This window comes from Orcinus orca, chromosome 2 (assembly GCF_937001465.1).
Source record: "Orcinus orca chromosome 2, mOrcOrc1.1, whole genome shotgun sequence".
Lineage (NCBI taxonomy): Eukaryota > Metazoa > Chordata > Mammalia > Artiodactyla > Delphinidae > Orcinus > Orcinus orca.
In genome coordinates, this window is record NC_064560.1 from 69674700 (window position 1) to 69687372 (window position 12673).

General features: G+C 37.6%; 1 protein-coding gene across 10 annotated transcripts in view; it reads left to right on the forward strand.

Annotated features, from left to right (window-relative positions):
• Positions 1-12673, forward strand: part of MCTP2 (multiple C2 and transmembrane domain containing 2) — a 252577-nt gene that overhangs the window by 53371 nt on the left and 186533 nt on the right. For all 10 annotated transcript variants that reach the window (XR_007475380.1, XM_049705578.1, XM_004271666.4 and 7 more), the window contains exon 2: positions 6919-7444. Coding sequence is in view for 9 of the 10 variants with exons in the window: in XM_049705578.1 (XP_049561535.1) it covers positions 6977-7444 (468 nt within the window). In the remaining variant the exon portion in view is untranslated. The remainder of the gene's footprint in view (positions 1-6918; positions 7445-12673) is intronic.

The window sequence follows — 12673 nt, forward strand, 5'->3', positions numbered from 1 at the left end:
GAAGTCTCTTGCATTCCTATACACTAGTGATGAAAAATCTGAAAAAGATATATTAAGGAAACAGTCCCATTTACAGTTGCAAGAAAAATAATAAAATACATAGGAATAAACCTACGTAAGGAGACAAAAGACCTGTATGCAGAAAACTATAAGAAACTCATGAAAGAAATTAAAAATGATACAAGCAGATGGGGAGATATACTCTGCTCTTGGAGTGGAAGAATCAACATTGTGAAAATGACTATACTACCCAAAGCAATCTACAGATTCAGTGCAATCCCTATCAAACTACCAATGGCATTTTTTACAGAACTAGAACAAAAAATTTCACAATTTGTATGGAAACACAAAAGACCCCGAATAGCCAAAATAATCTTGAGAAAGGAAAATGGAGTTGGAGGAATCAGGCTCCCAGACTTCAGACTATACTACAAAGCTACTGTAATCAATACAGTTTGGTGCTGGCACAAAAACAGAAATATAGGTCAATGGAACAGGATAGAAAGCCCAGAGATAAACCCACGCACATATGGTCACCTTATCTTTGATAAAGGAGACAAGAACATACAATGGAGAAAGGACAGCCACTTCAGTAAGTGGTGCTAGGAAAACTGGACAGCTACATGTAAAAGAATGAAATTAGAACGCTTCCTAATGCCATACACAAAAATAAACTTAAAATGGATTAAAGACTTAAATGTAAGGCCATATACTATAAAACTCTTAGAGGAAAAGATAGGCAGAACACTCTATGACATAAATCACAGCAAGATCCTTTTTGACCCACCTCCTAGAGAAATGGAAATAAAAACAAAAATAAACAAATGGGACCTAATGAAACTTAAAAGTTTTTGCAAAGCAAAGGAAAGTTTAAATAAGATGAAAAGACAACCTTCAGAATGGGAGAAGATATTTGCAAATGAAGCAACTGACAAAGGATCAATTCCAAAAATTTACAAGCAGCTCAATATCAGAAAAACAAACAACCCAATCCAAAAATGGGCAGAAGACCTAAATAGACATTTCTCCATAGAAGATATACAGATTGACAACAAACACATGAAAGGATGCTCAACATCTCTAATCGTTAGAGAAATGCAAATCAGAAGTACAATGAGGTATCACCTCACACCTGTCAGAATTGTGATCATCAAAAAATCTACAAACAGTAAATGCTGGAGAGGGTGTATAGGAAAGGGAACTTTCTTGCACTGTTGGTGGGAATGTAAATTGAAAAAGCCACTATGGAGAATACTATGGAGGTTCCTTAAAATAAAAATAGAACTACCATATGACCCAGCAATCCCACTACTCAACATATACCCTGAGAAAACCATAATTTATAAAGGGTCATGTACCACAATGTTGATTGCAGCTCTATTTACTATAGCCAGGACATGGAAGCAACCTAAGTGTCCATTGACAGATGAATGGATAAAGAAGATGTGGCACATATATACAATGGAATATTACTCAGCATAAAAAGAAACTAAATTGGGTGATTTGCAGTGAGGTGGATGGACCTAGAGACTGTCATACAGAGTGAAGTAAGTCAGAAAGAGAAAAACAAATATTGTATGCTAACACATATATATGGAATCTAAAAAAAAAACAATTGTTATGAAGAACGTAGGGGCAGGACAGGAATAAAGTCGCAGACATAGAGTATGGACTTGGAACACGGGAAGGGGGAAGGATAAGCTGGGATGAAGTTAGAGAGTTGCAGGGACATATATACACTACCAAATGTAAAACAGATAGCTAGTGGGAAGCAGCCGCATAGCACAGGGAGATCAGCTCGGTGCTTTGTGTCCACGTAGAGGGGTGGGATATGGAGGGTGGGAGGGAGACGAAAGAGGTAGGAGATATGGGGGTATATGTATATGTACACCTGATTCACTTTGTTATAAAGCAGAAACTAACACACCATTGTAAAGCAATTATACTCCAATAAAGATGTTAAACGACTCTACAAAGTTCTTTTTTTTTCTTTTTATGGCTGCAAATCTTGTGATGGGAAGAATATACTATCCTGGTTCACCCAATCATGTCACATGAGTCCTTAAAAATGGAAGAGGAAGGCAGAAGACTGCATCAGAGAGCTGCAGTGTTAAGAAGGACTTTCATGGCAGTTTCTGTCTTTAAAGGTGAAGAAGAGAGCCAAGGCACTTAGGCAGCCTTTAGAAGTTGCAATAGGCCTTCAGCTGATAGCCAGCAAGAAAATGAGGACTTTTTTGTGTGGAATGACCAAGACACGGATTTTTCTCCAGAGCTTCCAGGAAATTATGCAGCTTTGTCAACACCTTGATTTTAGCTTGATGAAATGTGTATTGGACTTCTGACATCCAGAATTGAAAAGTAATAAATTTATGTCAATAAACCACTAAGTTTGTGGGTTTTTAAAAAAATTATAGCAGCAATAGCAAACAAATGCTTGTGGTTTGGTTTTTCTAATCCAATTGGAGTGCTGAATTATTGATTCCAAGTAAAGGATAAAAGGTTAACTCTGCATGTTGTAACCCCTAGATCAACCACCAAAAATTTACATGAGGAGATATAGTCAAAAATCACAATTGATAAATTAAAATGTCACACTAAGAAAATGTTTAAATCTAAACAGTGCGGGAAAGAGGAAACAGAACAAGTAGCAGAGGAAACAAACAGGAAACAATACAATCCTAGACCTAAGTACAAACATATCAATTATTACATTAAATGTAAATGGTCTAAACAAACCAACTACAAAGTAGAGATTGTCAGAATGGATTTAAACAGCAAGAAGAGAACTGTTTTAACTGTGACATGTATACAAAAAACAATAGTTCAGTACTGGCACAAAAACAGAAATAAATATCAATGGAACAGGATAGAAAGCCCAGAAATAAACCCATGCACCTATGGGCAATTAATTTATGACAAAGATGGGAAGACTGTAAAATGGAGGAAAGACAGTCTTTCAATAAATGTTGCTGGGTAAAAGGGACAACTACACGTAAAAAAATGAAACTAGAACATTCTTTAACACCATACAGAAAAATACACTCAAAATGGACTAAAGACCTAGATGTAAGACCAGATACTATAAAATTCTAAGAGGAAAACATAGGTAGAACACTCTTTGACATAAATCGCAGCAATGTCTTTTTCTGTCTCCCAGAGTAATGGAAAAAAAACAAAAAAGAAATGAGACCTAATTAAACTCAAAAGCTTTTGCACAGCAAAGGAAATCATAAAGAAAACAAAAAGACAATCCACAGAATGGGAGGAAATATTTGCAAACAATGCAACTGACAAGGAATTAGTCTCCAAAATTTACAAACAGCTCATGCAGCTCAATATCAAAACAACAAACAACCCAATCAAAAAATGGGCAGAAAACCTAAAGAGACATTTCTCCAAATAAGACATACAGATGGCCAAGAGGCACATGAAAAGATGCTCAACATCACTAATTATTAGAGAAATGCAAATCAAAACTACAGTGAGGTATCACCTCACACCAGTCAGAATGGCCATCATCAAAAAATCTGCAAACAATAAATGCTGGAGAGGGTGTGGAGGAAAGGGAACCCTCTTACACTGTTGGTGGCAATGTAAATTGGTACAGCCACTATGGAGAACAGTATGGAGGTTCCTTAAAAAACTAAAAATAGAGCTACCATATGATTCAGCAATCCCACTTTTGCATATATATCTGGAGAAAAACATGGTTTGAAAGGAGACATGCACCGCAGTGTTCAGTGCAGCACTGTTTACAATAGCCAAGACGTGGAAGCAACCTAAATATCCATCGACAGATGAATGGATAAAGAAGATGTGATACATATATACAATGGAATATTACTCAGCCATTAAAAAGAATGAAATAATGCCATTTGCAGCAACATGGATGGACCTGGAGATTATCATACTAAGTGAAGCAGGTCAGACAGAGAAAGACAAATAGCATACGATATTGCTTATATGCAGAATCTAAAAAATATGATACAAATGAACTTATTTACAAAACAGAAACAGACTCACAGACTTAGAGACATGAACTTATGAACTTACGGTTACCGGAGTGGGGGGGTGGGGGGAAGGGTTGTGGAGAGGGATAGATTGGGAGTTTGGGATTAACATGTACACACTGCCATATTTAAAATAAAATGCCTTTCCATGAATAAAAATAAAAGAAAAACAACAGACCTTCAGAATACAGAAGCAAAGACTGACATAACTGAAAGGAGAAATAGACAAATTCACAGTTATAGCTAAAATACGAACACCTGTTCAATAATAACAAGTAGTAGAATATAAAAGAACTAAACTGTCAACCAACTAGATCTAATAGATATCTATGTAACACTCCATTAAATGCAGATTGACTAAAAATATTTCTAGATGAACAGAGAAACAATCGTTTTGAGCATATTTGCAAGTTAAACTATAAGATGTGAATTAAATAATGTACTTGTGTCTTGCTAATGTGAAATACAAATTTATGTTTAGAGTAGCAGTTTTAAAAGCAGCATAGAGTTGTAAAATACTTAAAAATTTTAAAGCAGGTATGACCCAGGATGAAATGAATTTAAAAGCTGGGTAACATTGTAATATTAAATATTTACTCTGTGTGAAGCATTATTCTAAGTACTTTTTATGGACTAACTCATTCAGTCCTCACAAGATCCCTATGAGGTAGTTATATTTAAACTTATGTATAAAAATGGAAATTATAATGAGACAGCTCTTAAGTAACTTGATTTAAGATATCAAAATATGACCTTATGATAGTATTATCAGTAGTAATAAAAAGTAGCTTTTCCTGACTGAACACTTTCTCTGTATCAGATACTCAGACACTGGGACTTAACACTTTATCTCATTTTGTCTATAAACGAGGTGATACAATCCCCAGTGGATAGGTGAAAACATTGAGACTTAGTGTGATAGTACACCTAAGTAGAACATAAAAAAGTAAAATTCCAACCTGTGGAGTCTGTCTCTAGAATCCATTCATCTCCGCATTGCCTACTGAAGATAACAAGTTCATCCTGGGATGCTGTAGAGCTGTAGAGTCATATTGTCCTGATCTTCAGAAGGCAGTGACTTCCCAATGACTAAATATCCTGGGCTGGGTACAAATGCATGAAGTCCTTGATTTTTGAAAATGCTTTTTGCCATGGCTCTTCGTCTTTTTTGTCCTCAGCCAAATGTGGCAATGTGAGTACAGGCCAAATTAGAGTGACTTGACCGCACTGTACTTTTTCATATTGGAAAGATTTATTCTGAGGCACTTGACACAGAGAATAAGGGTTATTGCTCCAAATTTGATTTTAATCTGGTTCCTAATGCGTCCGCCTTGTTATATCTTAAATTACTTCCTTTCTTGCATGGCATTCACCATAATGTATCATATTTGTCTGTGAAGCATTCCTATCACTCACACCCAACTGTTCGTGGGAAACATTTTCTCTAAATCTTTCATTCTCAAGCTGCAGCTCTGAAGGTGGCTTTTCTTAAGATTTCCATTCTAGAAGTTTTGCCAGTTCTTCTGATCTGGTACACTGGAATAAGGGCAGACCTCTCACCCTTATTTTAATATAAATTTTAAAGATACTAGATGGAATCCTAGTTGATATGAGCAGTTGTTTGTCCTTCAAAGTGCACACTTAACTCTAGAAGGGAAGATGATAAGCTTAAAGCAGGATTGACAAACTACAGTCTGCTGCCTGTTTTTATAAATAAAGTTTTATTGGAACACAGGTACACTCTTTCATTTTGGTATTATCTATGTTTCCTTTGGTGTCACAACAACAGAGTTGAGTAGTTTGACCACCATCTCACGCTCAAAGTCTACAATATTTACTAACTGGCCTTGTACTGAAATTGTTTGCTGACTCTGGGTTTAGAGACATAGAAAGGGACTCCCTTGAACATACTGGTTAAAAGATGCTGTTATTTTTCTAGTAAATGTCTTTTGCTCTGCTTTCTCTTGAGAGGAGATAAGAAAGAAGCCTTCTTATTTACTTTTTATTTTTATTCCTGTTTTTTTTCAAGGTTTAATAAGGTATAATTGACAAATAAAAATTGCATATATTTAAGGTATACAGTGGTCAATTTAATATACATTACAAAATGAGTACCACAATCAAGTTAATTAATATCTCCATCACCTCATATACTTACCATTTTTATGTGTGTGTGTGTGTGCTGAGAACACCTAAGATCTACTCTCTTAGCAAATTTCAAAAATACATGGTGATTATAAAAATAAAAAAGAAAAAGAGATGAGTGTTGGCCAGGGTGTGGCGAATAGGGAACATTTACACACTGTTGGTGGAAATATACATTGGTCTAGTTATTATGGAAAACAATATGGAAGTTCCTTAAACAACGAAAAACTAGAATTAAACCAGCTATCCCATTTCTGGGTATATATTCAAAGGAAATGAAATCAGTATCTCCAAGAGATATCTGCATCCCTTTTCACTGCAGCATTATTCACAGTAGCCAAAATTTGGAAAAAAACCTAGATGGCCATTGAAGCATGAATAGATAATGAAAATGTGGTATATACAGTGGGATATTAGTCATAAAAAGAAGGAAATTCTGTCATTTGCAGCAACAAAGATGAACCTGGAGTGCAATGAGTGAAATAAGCCAAACACAGAAAACAGTCTTTTAATGTCACATTTTTTGTGTCAACCTTATAGTTTCATGCGTTCATTGCTCTAACTTTTCTGTAACTACTCTGATAAAAAGATCTTAAAAATTCAGTTCCATAAGAATGCTTTTCCTGATATTTGTAGATGTTACCAATCAAATGTTTCGATCTTGATCACTTAATGGAAGGGTAAGATTCTTGAGTCATGTTTTCCACTTTGATGTGCCCTGACAGCAACTTCATGTTCTTTCTTTTTGTCTTCTCTTTCCTAGGAAGGGCCTGTAGAGACGCACTCTTTCCCAGAGTGACTTCCTGGGTCTTCATGCAGCCATGGATCTGGATAAACCTTCTGTCTGGGACTCGTTAAAACAGCGGACCAGGCCTTTGTTAATCAACCTGAGCAAGAGGAAGGTGAAAAAGAACTCAGACAAACCCCTGGACTTACGGGCCAGGCATTGTCTGGACCGTCGCCTCAGCCTCTCCGTCCCTGACCTCCTGGAGGCTGAGGCCTTGGCCCCCGAGGGGCGGCCTTACTCCCGGCCCCAGTCGTCCTACACCTCGGTGCCTAGCAGCCTGTCGACGGCAGGGATCGTTCCCAAAAGTAGCAGTAGCTCTTTGAAACAGTCTGAAGAAGAATTGGAATGGAGCCAGGAAGAAGCAGGCCACTTCCATGTAGTGGAAACAGACTCCCAGGAGACCTATGCCTCTCCTGCCGAGGACAGGAGGGCTTCCAGCAATGGCATCTTTGATGTGCTCCAGAAAACTCCCCTTGGAGAGGATGCGCCAGAAGGGCCAGAGGTGAGACCAGGGCTGGGCATTTTCCTGTTTGTCTGTCTTTTTTCTTTTTTTAAAAGTGTATTCAGTGCCCTTGAAAAATTTGGTTAGGATTTATTTTTGTGGTTAGCTTGCATGGAGAGGATGTCATTTATAAGAATTTAAACGAAGGTAATATTGATTGTACCAAGTGTTCCCATTTGTTTGGGGGTTGATCTCTATGTCTTTTAAAAGTATTACAAATAACCTTCCTAGAATACTTCAAGGCATTAAAAGCCCTGTTGGATGAGTTTTCCTTTTTCCATCTCCTGGCAAAGAAATCAAGAGCATAACTTTAACTTTTTGCTGAAATGTGTGTCTGTTTCTATCTCTCTGTCTCCACTACCCACAGACAAAAAAGCATATTCACATTCCTAAGAAATGTAAGAATATGTGTCTCCTTTTGACTGCCAGAGAGTTGGAACTCTCTTCTCCTTCACAAGTACGTACCTGCGTGAGTGTCTGCTCCTGTGCACACTTACCTGTGGGCAACTTCACTTGCCTCCTCTAAAAATGAAAAGAAAGCCAAATATTAAAGGAAACAAATTCTTATCAATTCAGTGATTTTTGTAAAGCTTTAGTATTTCTATAAGGTAAAAATAACCAAATATAATTATGCGGCAAATATTATATTTCTAGGATGAATTTAATTTAAACGTAATCATCAGATGACCAACTATAACTACAAGGATAATCGGTTTAATCAGTTTTTTAAAAAAATCTTACATTTATGGCACTGGAAGTAGGTTTCAGTGTTGAGACAATGGCTTAATTTTTTTATATTCTAGGTTAGTGTTATAATTATGGACAAAACTGGTTATTCCACTAGGAATTTTGATTTTATTTTTAGAACCAAAGCCTCTTAATTATGCCATACAATTAGATTTCACTGGGGAGTGGGACTGTGGATATTTGAAGACCATATTCTTTCGGAAGCATTATTATGTTAAGATACCATTAACCATTAAATGACTTAACTATTAGTTTCATAACCATTAACATTTATGAAATTGTTTTTGTAACTTTTTTTGATGTTTACTGTTATTTGTAAATTTGAAATATCTTTTTCCACTAATCAAAACATAAATTAAGTGAATTTTTAAACGTAGTTCCTAATTCATAGTTTAGTATGAAGGAGGTAAGATGTTAAATTGTATACTAATGTTAATCTTTATCTTCTTGTTACTTATTAACTGACCAGAAAAAAAATAGGAGGGCTTCTTGGCCTTGATAGGCTAACAAACTCAAGTTAGAGTAAGTTGTTTTAAAAGTTAGTGCTGTTAAACTATTTCGCTGACTATAAATATTTAATGCCTGCTCTAACTCGGGCATCATAAAGATTCTATTGGAAATAAGAGATGGATAAGAATGTGACCCTGCCTTCAAGTTGTGATCTATTAGGACATAGCATTAATTGTAGCATAAGAGGCAAAGAGATATTGGGGCTGGCTGTCTGTACAAAACATTCAAGCCTTTCTCCTGGCAGCTCAGAGGTTGGAGGAGATCATATGTGGGGATCCAAGGGCTTGTCATGTGTGAGACAGTGTTCAAGTTGGCACAGAGGATAAGTAGGATTTGATAGGTGAGGAAATATGACAAACACAGGCCTGAAGTGTGGATGGGTGGTGGTCAAGGGTGGTGAGCATTCTGCTCTTCCTTGAATGAAGGCTGGAGGGCTTTCTGACATGACATGTATCTGCAGTCACTGTGGGCTGTGCTGAGGGCTGTCAGTGATGTGATGGTGGAGGATGGATGGTTTGCAGATGGGTGGTAGTGGTTATTTTCTCTTCTCCAGCTAAATGCAGAAGAGCTTGGAATGTGCAGTCCTTTAGGTTATTCTGGGTAGTGTGATTTAACTCAGCCATTAAACAAACAAACAAACAACAACAACTAAAAACTTCTTTCTTGAAAAAGAATCTGCTTCTCTTCCCCTGCCCTAAAAATAATTGACATAGACAGACTGACTCTGCCTTCCGTGGCCCCTCATTGCCATTTATCTGCTTGGTGAGCTGTTTGCAGAGGATGGAGAGACGGGGCTGTAGCTCATCAGGCCTGTAGGATCACTTGTGGTCAGGTGCACTATCTCACCTACCCACTGCTCCTCCCCCGTTCCTCTCCCTCCCCCTGTATTGGGTGGGCTGCTCCCACTACCTGAGGATCCAGTTCATCACTTGGCACAGAAGTTAGCCCCTCCCTTGCTTCTCTTTTGCACTAGGCTATGTTAATTTTCGGGTGGTGTGACTGGGGAAGTCTTGTCTAACTTGTCTTTGCTCAGGGCCCAGCTCCGTGCCTGGCCCATGGTATGTGCTCCATCAATGTTTTTTTAATAGAGAAATCAATTGTGGCAGTGTGTGCATTCATAGGGCTTTTCTTAGTGTCTTCTCTTTGACTTCTCTTCAGTTTATGATTTAAAGTCAGCATTTTTTTGTGCTGTTGGAAAAAACTCATCATACCATCAAGGAACTCTTTTTATATAGTATTGACTGAAGATATAGAGAGATTTAGACAGGTGTAGAGCCCAAGTTGAATACTCATTTAAAATCTGAATTTATTATCTATGAATTAAAACATTTTTTATTGAAGTATAGTTAATTTGCAGTGTTGTGTTAATTTCTGCTGTGCAGCAAAGTGATTCAGTTATACATATATATGTACATATATACACATTCTTTTTTAAAATATTCTTTTCAATTGTAGTTTGTCATAGGATATTGAATATAGTTCTCTATACTATACAGTAGGACCTTGTTTTTTATCCATTCTCTATATAAAAGCTTACATCTGCTAACCCCAACCTCCCACCTCTTCCCTCCCCCAAACCCCTCCCCCTTGGCAACCACAAGTCTGTTCTTTATGTATTTTTAAAATGAATGGAAATCCTTCCATGTCTCTGCAAATGGCACAATTTCGTTCCTTTTTATGGCTGAGTCATATTCCATTGTACATATGTACCACATCTTCTTTATCCATTCCTCTGTTTATGGACATTTAGGTTGCTTCCATGACCTGGCTATTGTAAATAGTGCAGCAGTGAACATTGGGGTGCATGTATCTTTTTGAATTTTGGTTTTCTCTGGGTATATACCCAGGAGTGGGATTGCTGGGTCACATGGTAGTTTTTGTGCCATTTGCAGAGACATGGATGGACCTAGAGATTGTCATACAGAGTGAAGTAAGTCAGAAAGAGAAAAACAAATATCGTATAATATCACATATGTGGAATATAGAAAAATGGTACAGATGAACTTATTTGCAAAGCAGAAATAGAGACATAGATGTAGAGAACAAACATATGGATACCAAGGGGGGAAGGGGGGTGGGATGAACTGGGAGATTGGGACTGACATATATACACTACTATGTATAAAATACACACAGGGAACTCTATTCAATGCCCTGTGGTGACCTAAATGAGAAGGAAATCCAAAAAAAGATATATATATATATATATATATATATACACACATATAGCTGATTTACTTTGTGGTATAGGAGAAACTAACACAACATTGTAAAGCAACTATACTCCAATAAAAATTATTAAAAAAAATAAAATGAATGGAAGTCCTGCTGAATTCCTGTCATCTGTGAGTTCTGGAGTTGGTTAGTCCTTGTCTCAGATCTGGTTTATCTGTTTCTTCCTAATGAAGAGCAAACAGAGTTCTACAGCTTTCATGAAATGGGAGAGGAAATGAGGAAGAAGGTAGGGATTGGCATGTGACAAGCCCAGGGGACAACGAATTTAATAAGATGTTTGCCAGTATCCTTGGTGTAACTTATTTCGTGTGGAGCTTTCCAGAGGGGGGTGAGAGATGGAACATCTGTGGTCTCAGGCACCCATGGGGGTTTGTCTCACGTTTTAGTGCCCGATGCCTTGGTGCCAGGTTGAGCTTCAGCAGTATTGCCTGAATGTCCTGCAGTCACTTTCTAGTCCTGCCAGTGTCAGCAAAGGAAATGAAGTGTTGGCCGACAGTTACGGGGGAAAGAATTTGAGGCAAAGAAATTTAAGTGTGAGGGAAGAGGAATAATGGATGTGAGAACGTAGAGACCAGGTGGAGACTGGAATAGTCAGTGCAGGTGCTCCAACCATCCATAAAACCAAAACGGGAGGAGGTAGGTTTAGAATAAACGACACACCGGTAGAAGGGGTTCTCTAGACTCTCTCTCTCTCTTTTTTTTAAAATTAATTTTTATTGGCGTATAGTTGCTTTACAATGTTACGTTAGTTTCTACTGTATAGCAAAATGAATCAGCTGTATGTATACATATAGCACCTCTTTTTTGGATTTCCTTCCCATTTAGGTCACCACAGAGCATTAAGTAGAGTTCCCTGTGCTATACAGCTGGTTCTCATTAGTTGTCTATTTTATACATAGTAGTGTGTATATGTCAGTCCCAATCTCCCAATTTATCCCACCACCACTTCCCCCTTGGTATCCATACATTTGATCTCTGTGTCTGTGTCTCTATCTCTGCTTTGCAAGTAAGGTTATCTATACCATTTTTATAGATTCCACATATATGAGTTAATATACAATATCTGTTTTCCTCTTTCTGGCTTACTTCACTCTGTATGACACTCTCTACGTCCATCCACGTCTTTACAAATGACCCAATTTCATTCCTTTTTATGGCTGAGTAATATTCCATTGTATATATGTACCAACTCTTCTTTATCCATTCATCTGTCGATGGACATTTAGGTTGCTTCCATGTCTCCAGACTCTTTCTTGAGTCCTGGATTCATATTGTACTTGATACCCCACAGAACCCTTGTCTCATGACAGAATTCACTGTCTACCTGGAGTTCCCCCCAAATACAGACCATCATTTCTTGGCAACATCGCCATTATTCACCTATTTGCTCAAGAGGAAAAAAAACTGTGAGTCATGCTGGACTGTTTTACTTCCTTTACTTCTAATGTTCTATGAAATTTTCATTTATCCATGTTACATCTTCTCCTCCCTTTTTTCTTCCTTCCTCTCATCTTTCAAGGCCCAGCTGAAATCTTCCTTCTCTGTGGTGCTTTTCCCAACTCTACAGTCAATATGACCCTCCTGCCTTCATTTGCAAGCATCGCTACTTTTACTGTTGCTGAGCGCTGACCTCATCCTGCTTTCTGTAGAAGTCTGTAGAGAGAAAGGGATTAGAACAGGTAGAGGAGGTTGAGATGTGAAGGCATATTGGTGTTGGGCAAGAGTGTCATTGGATAA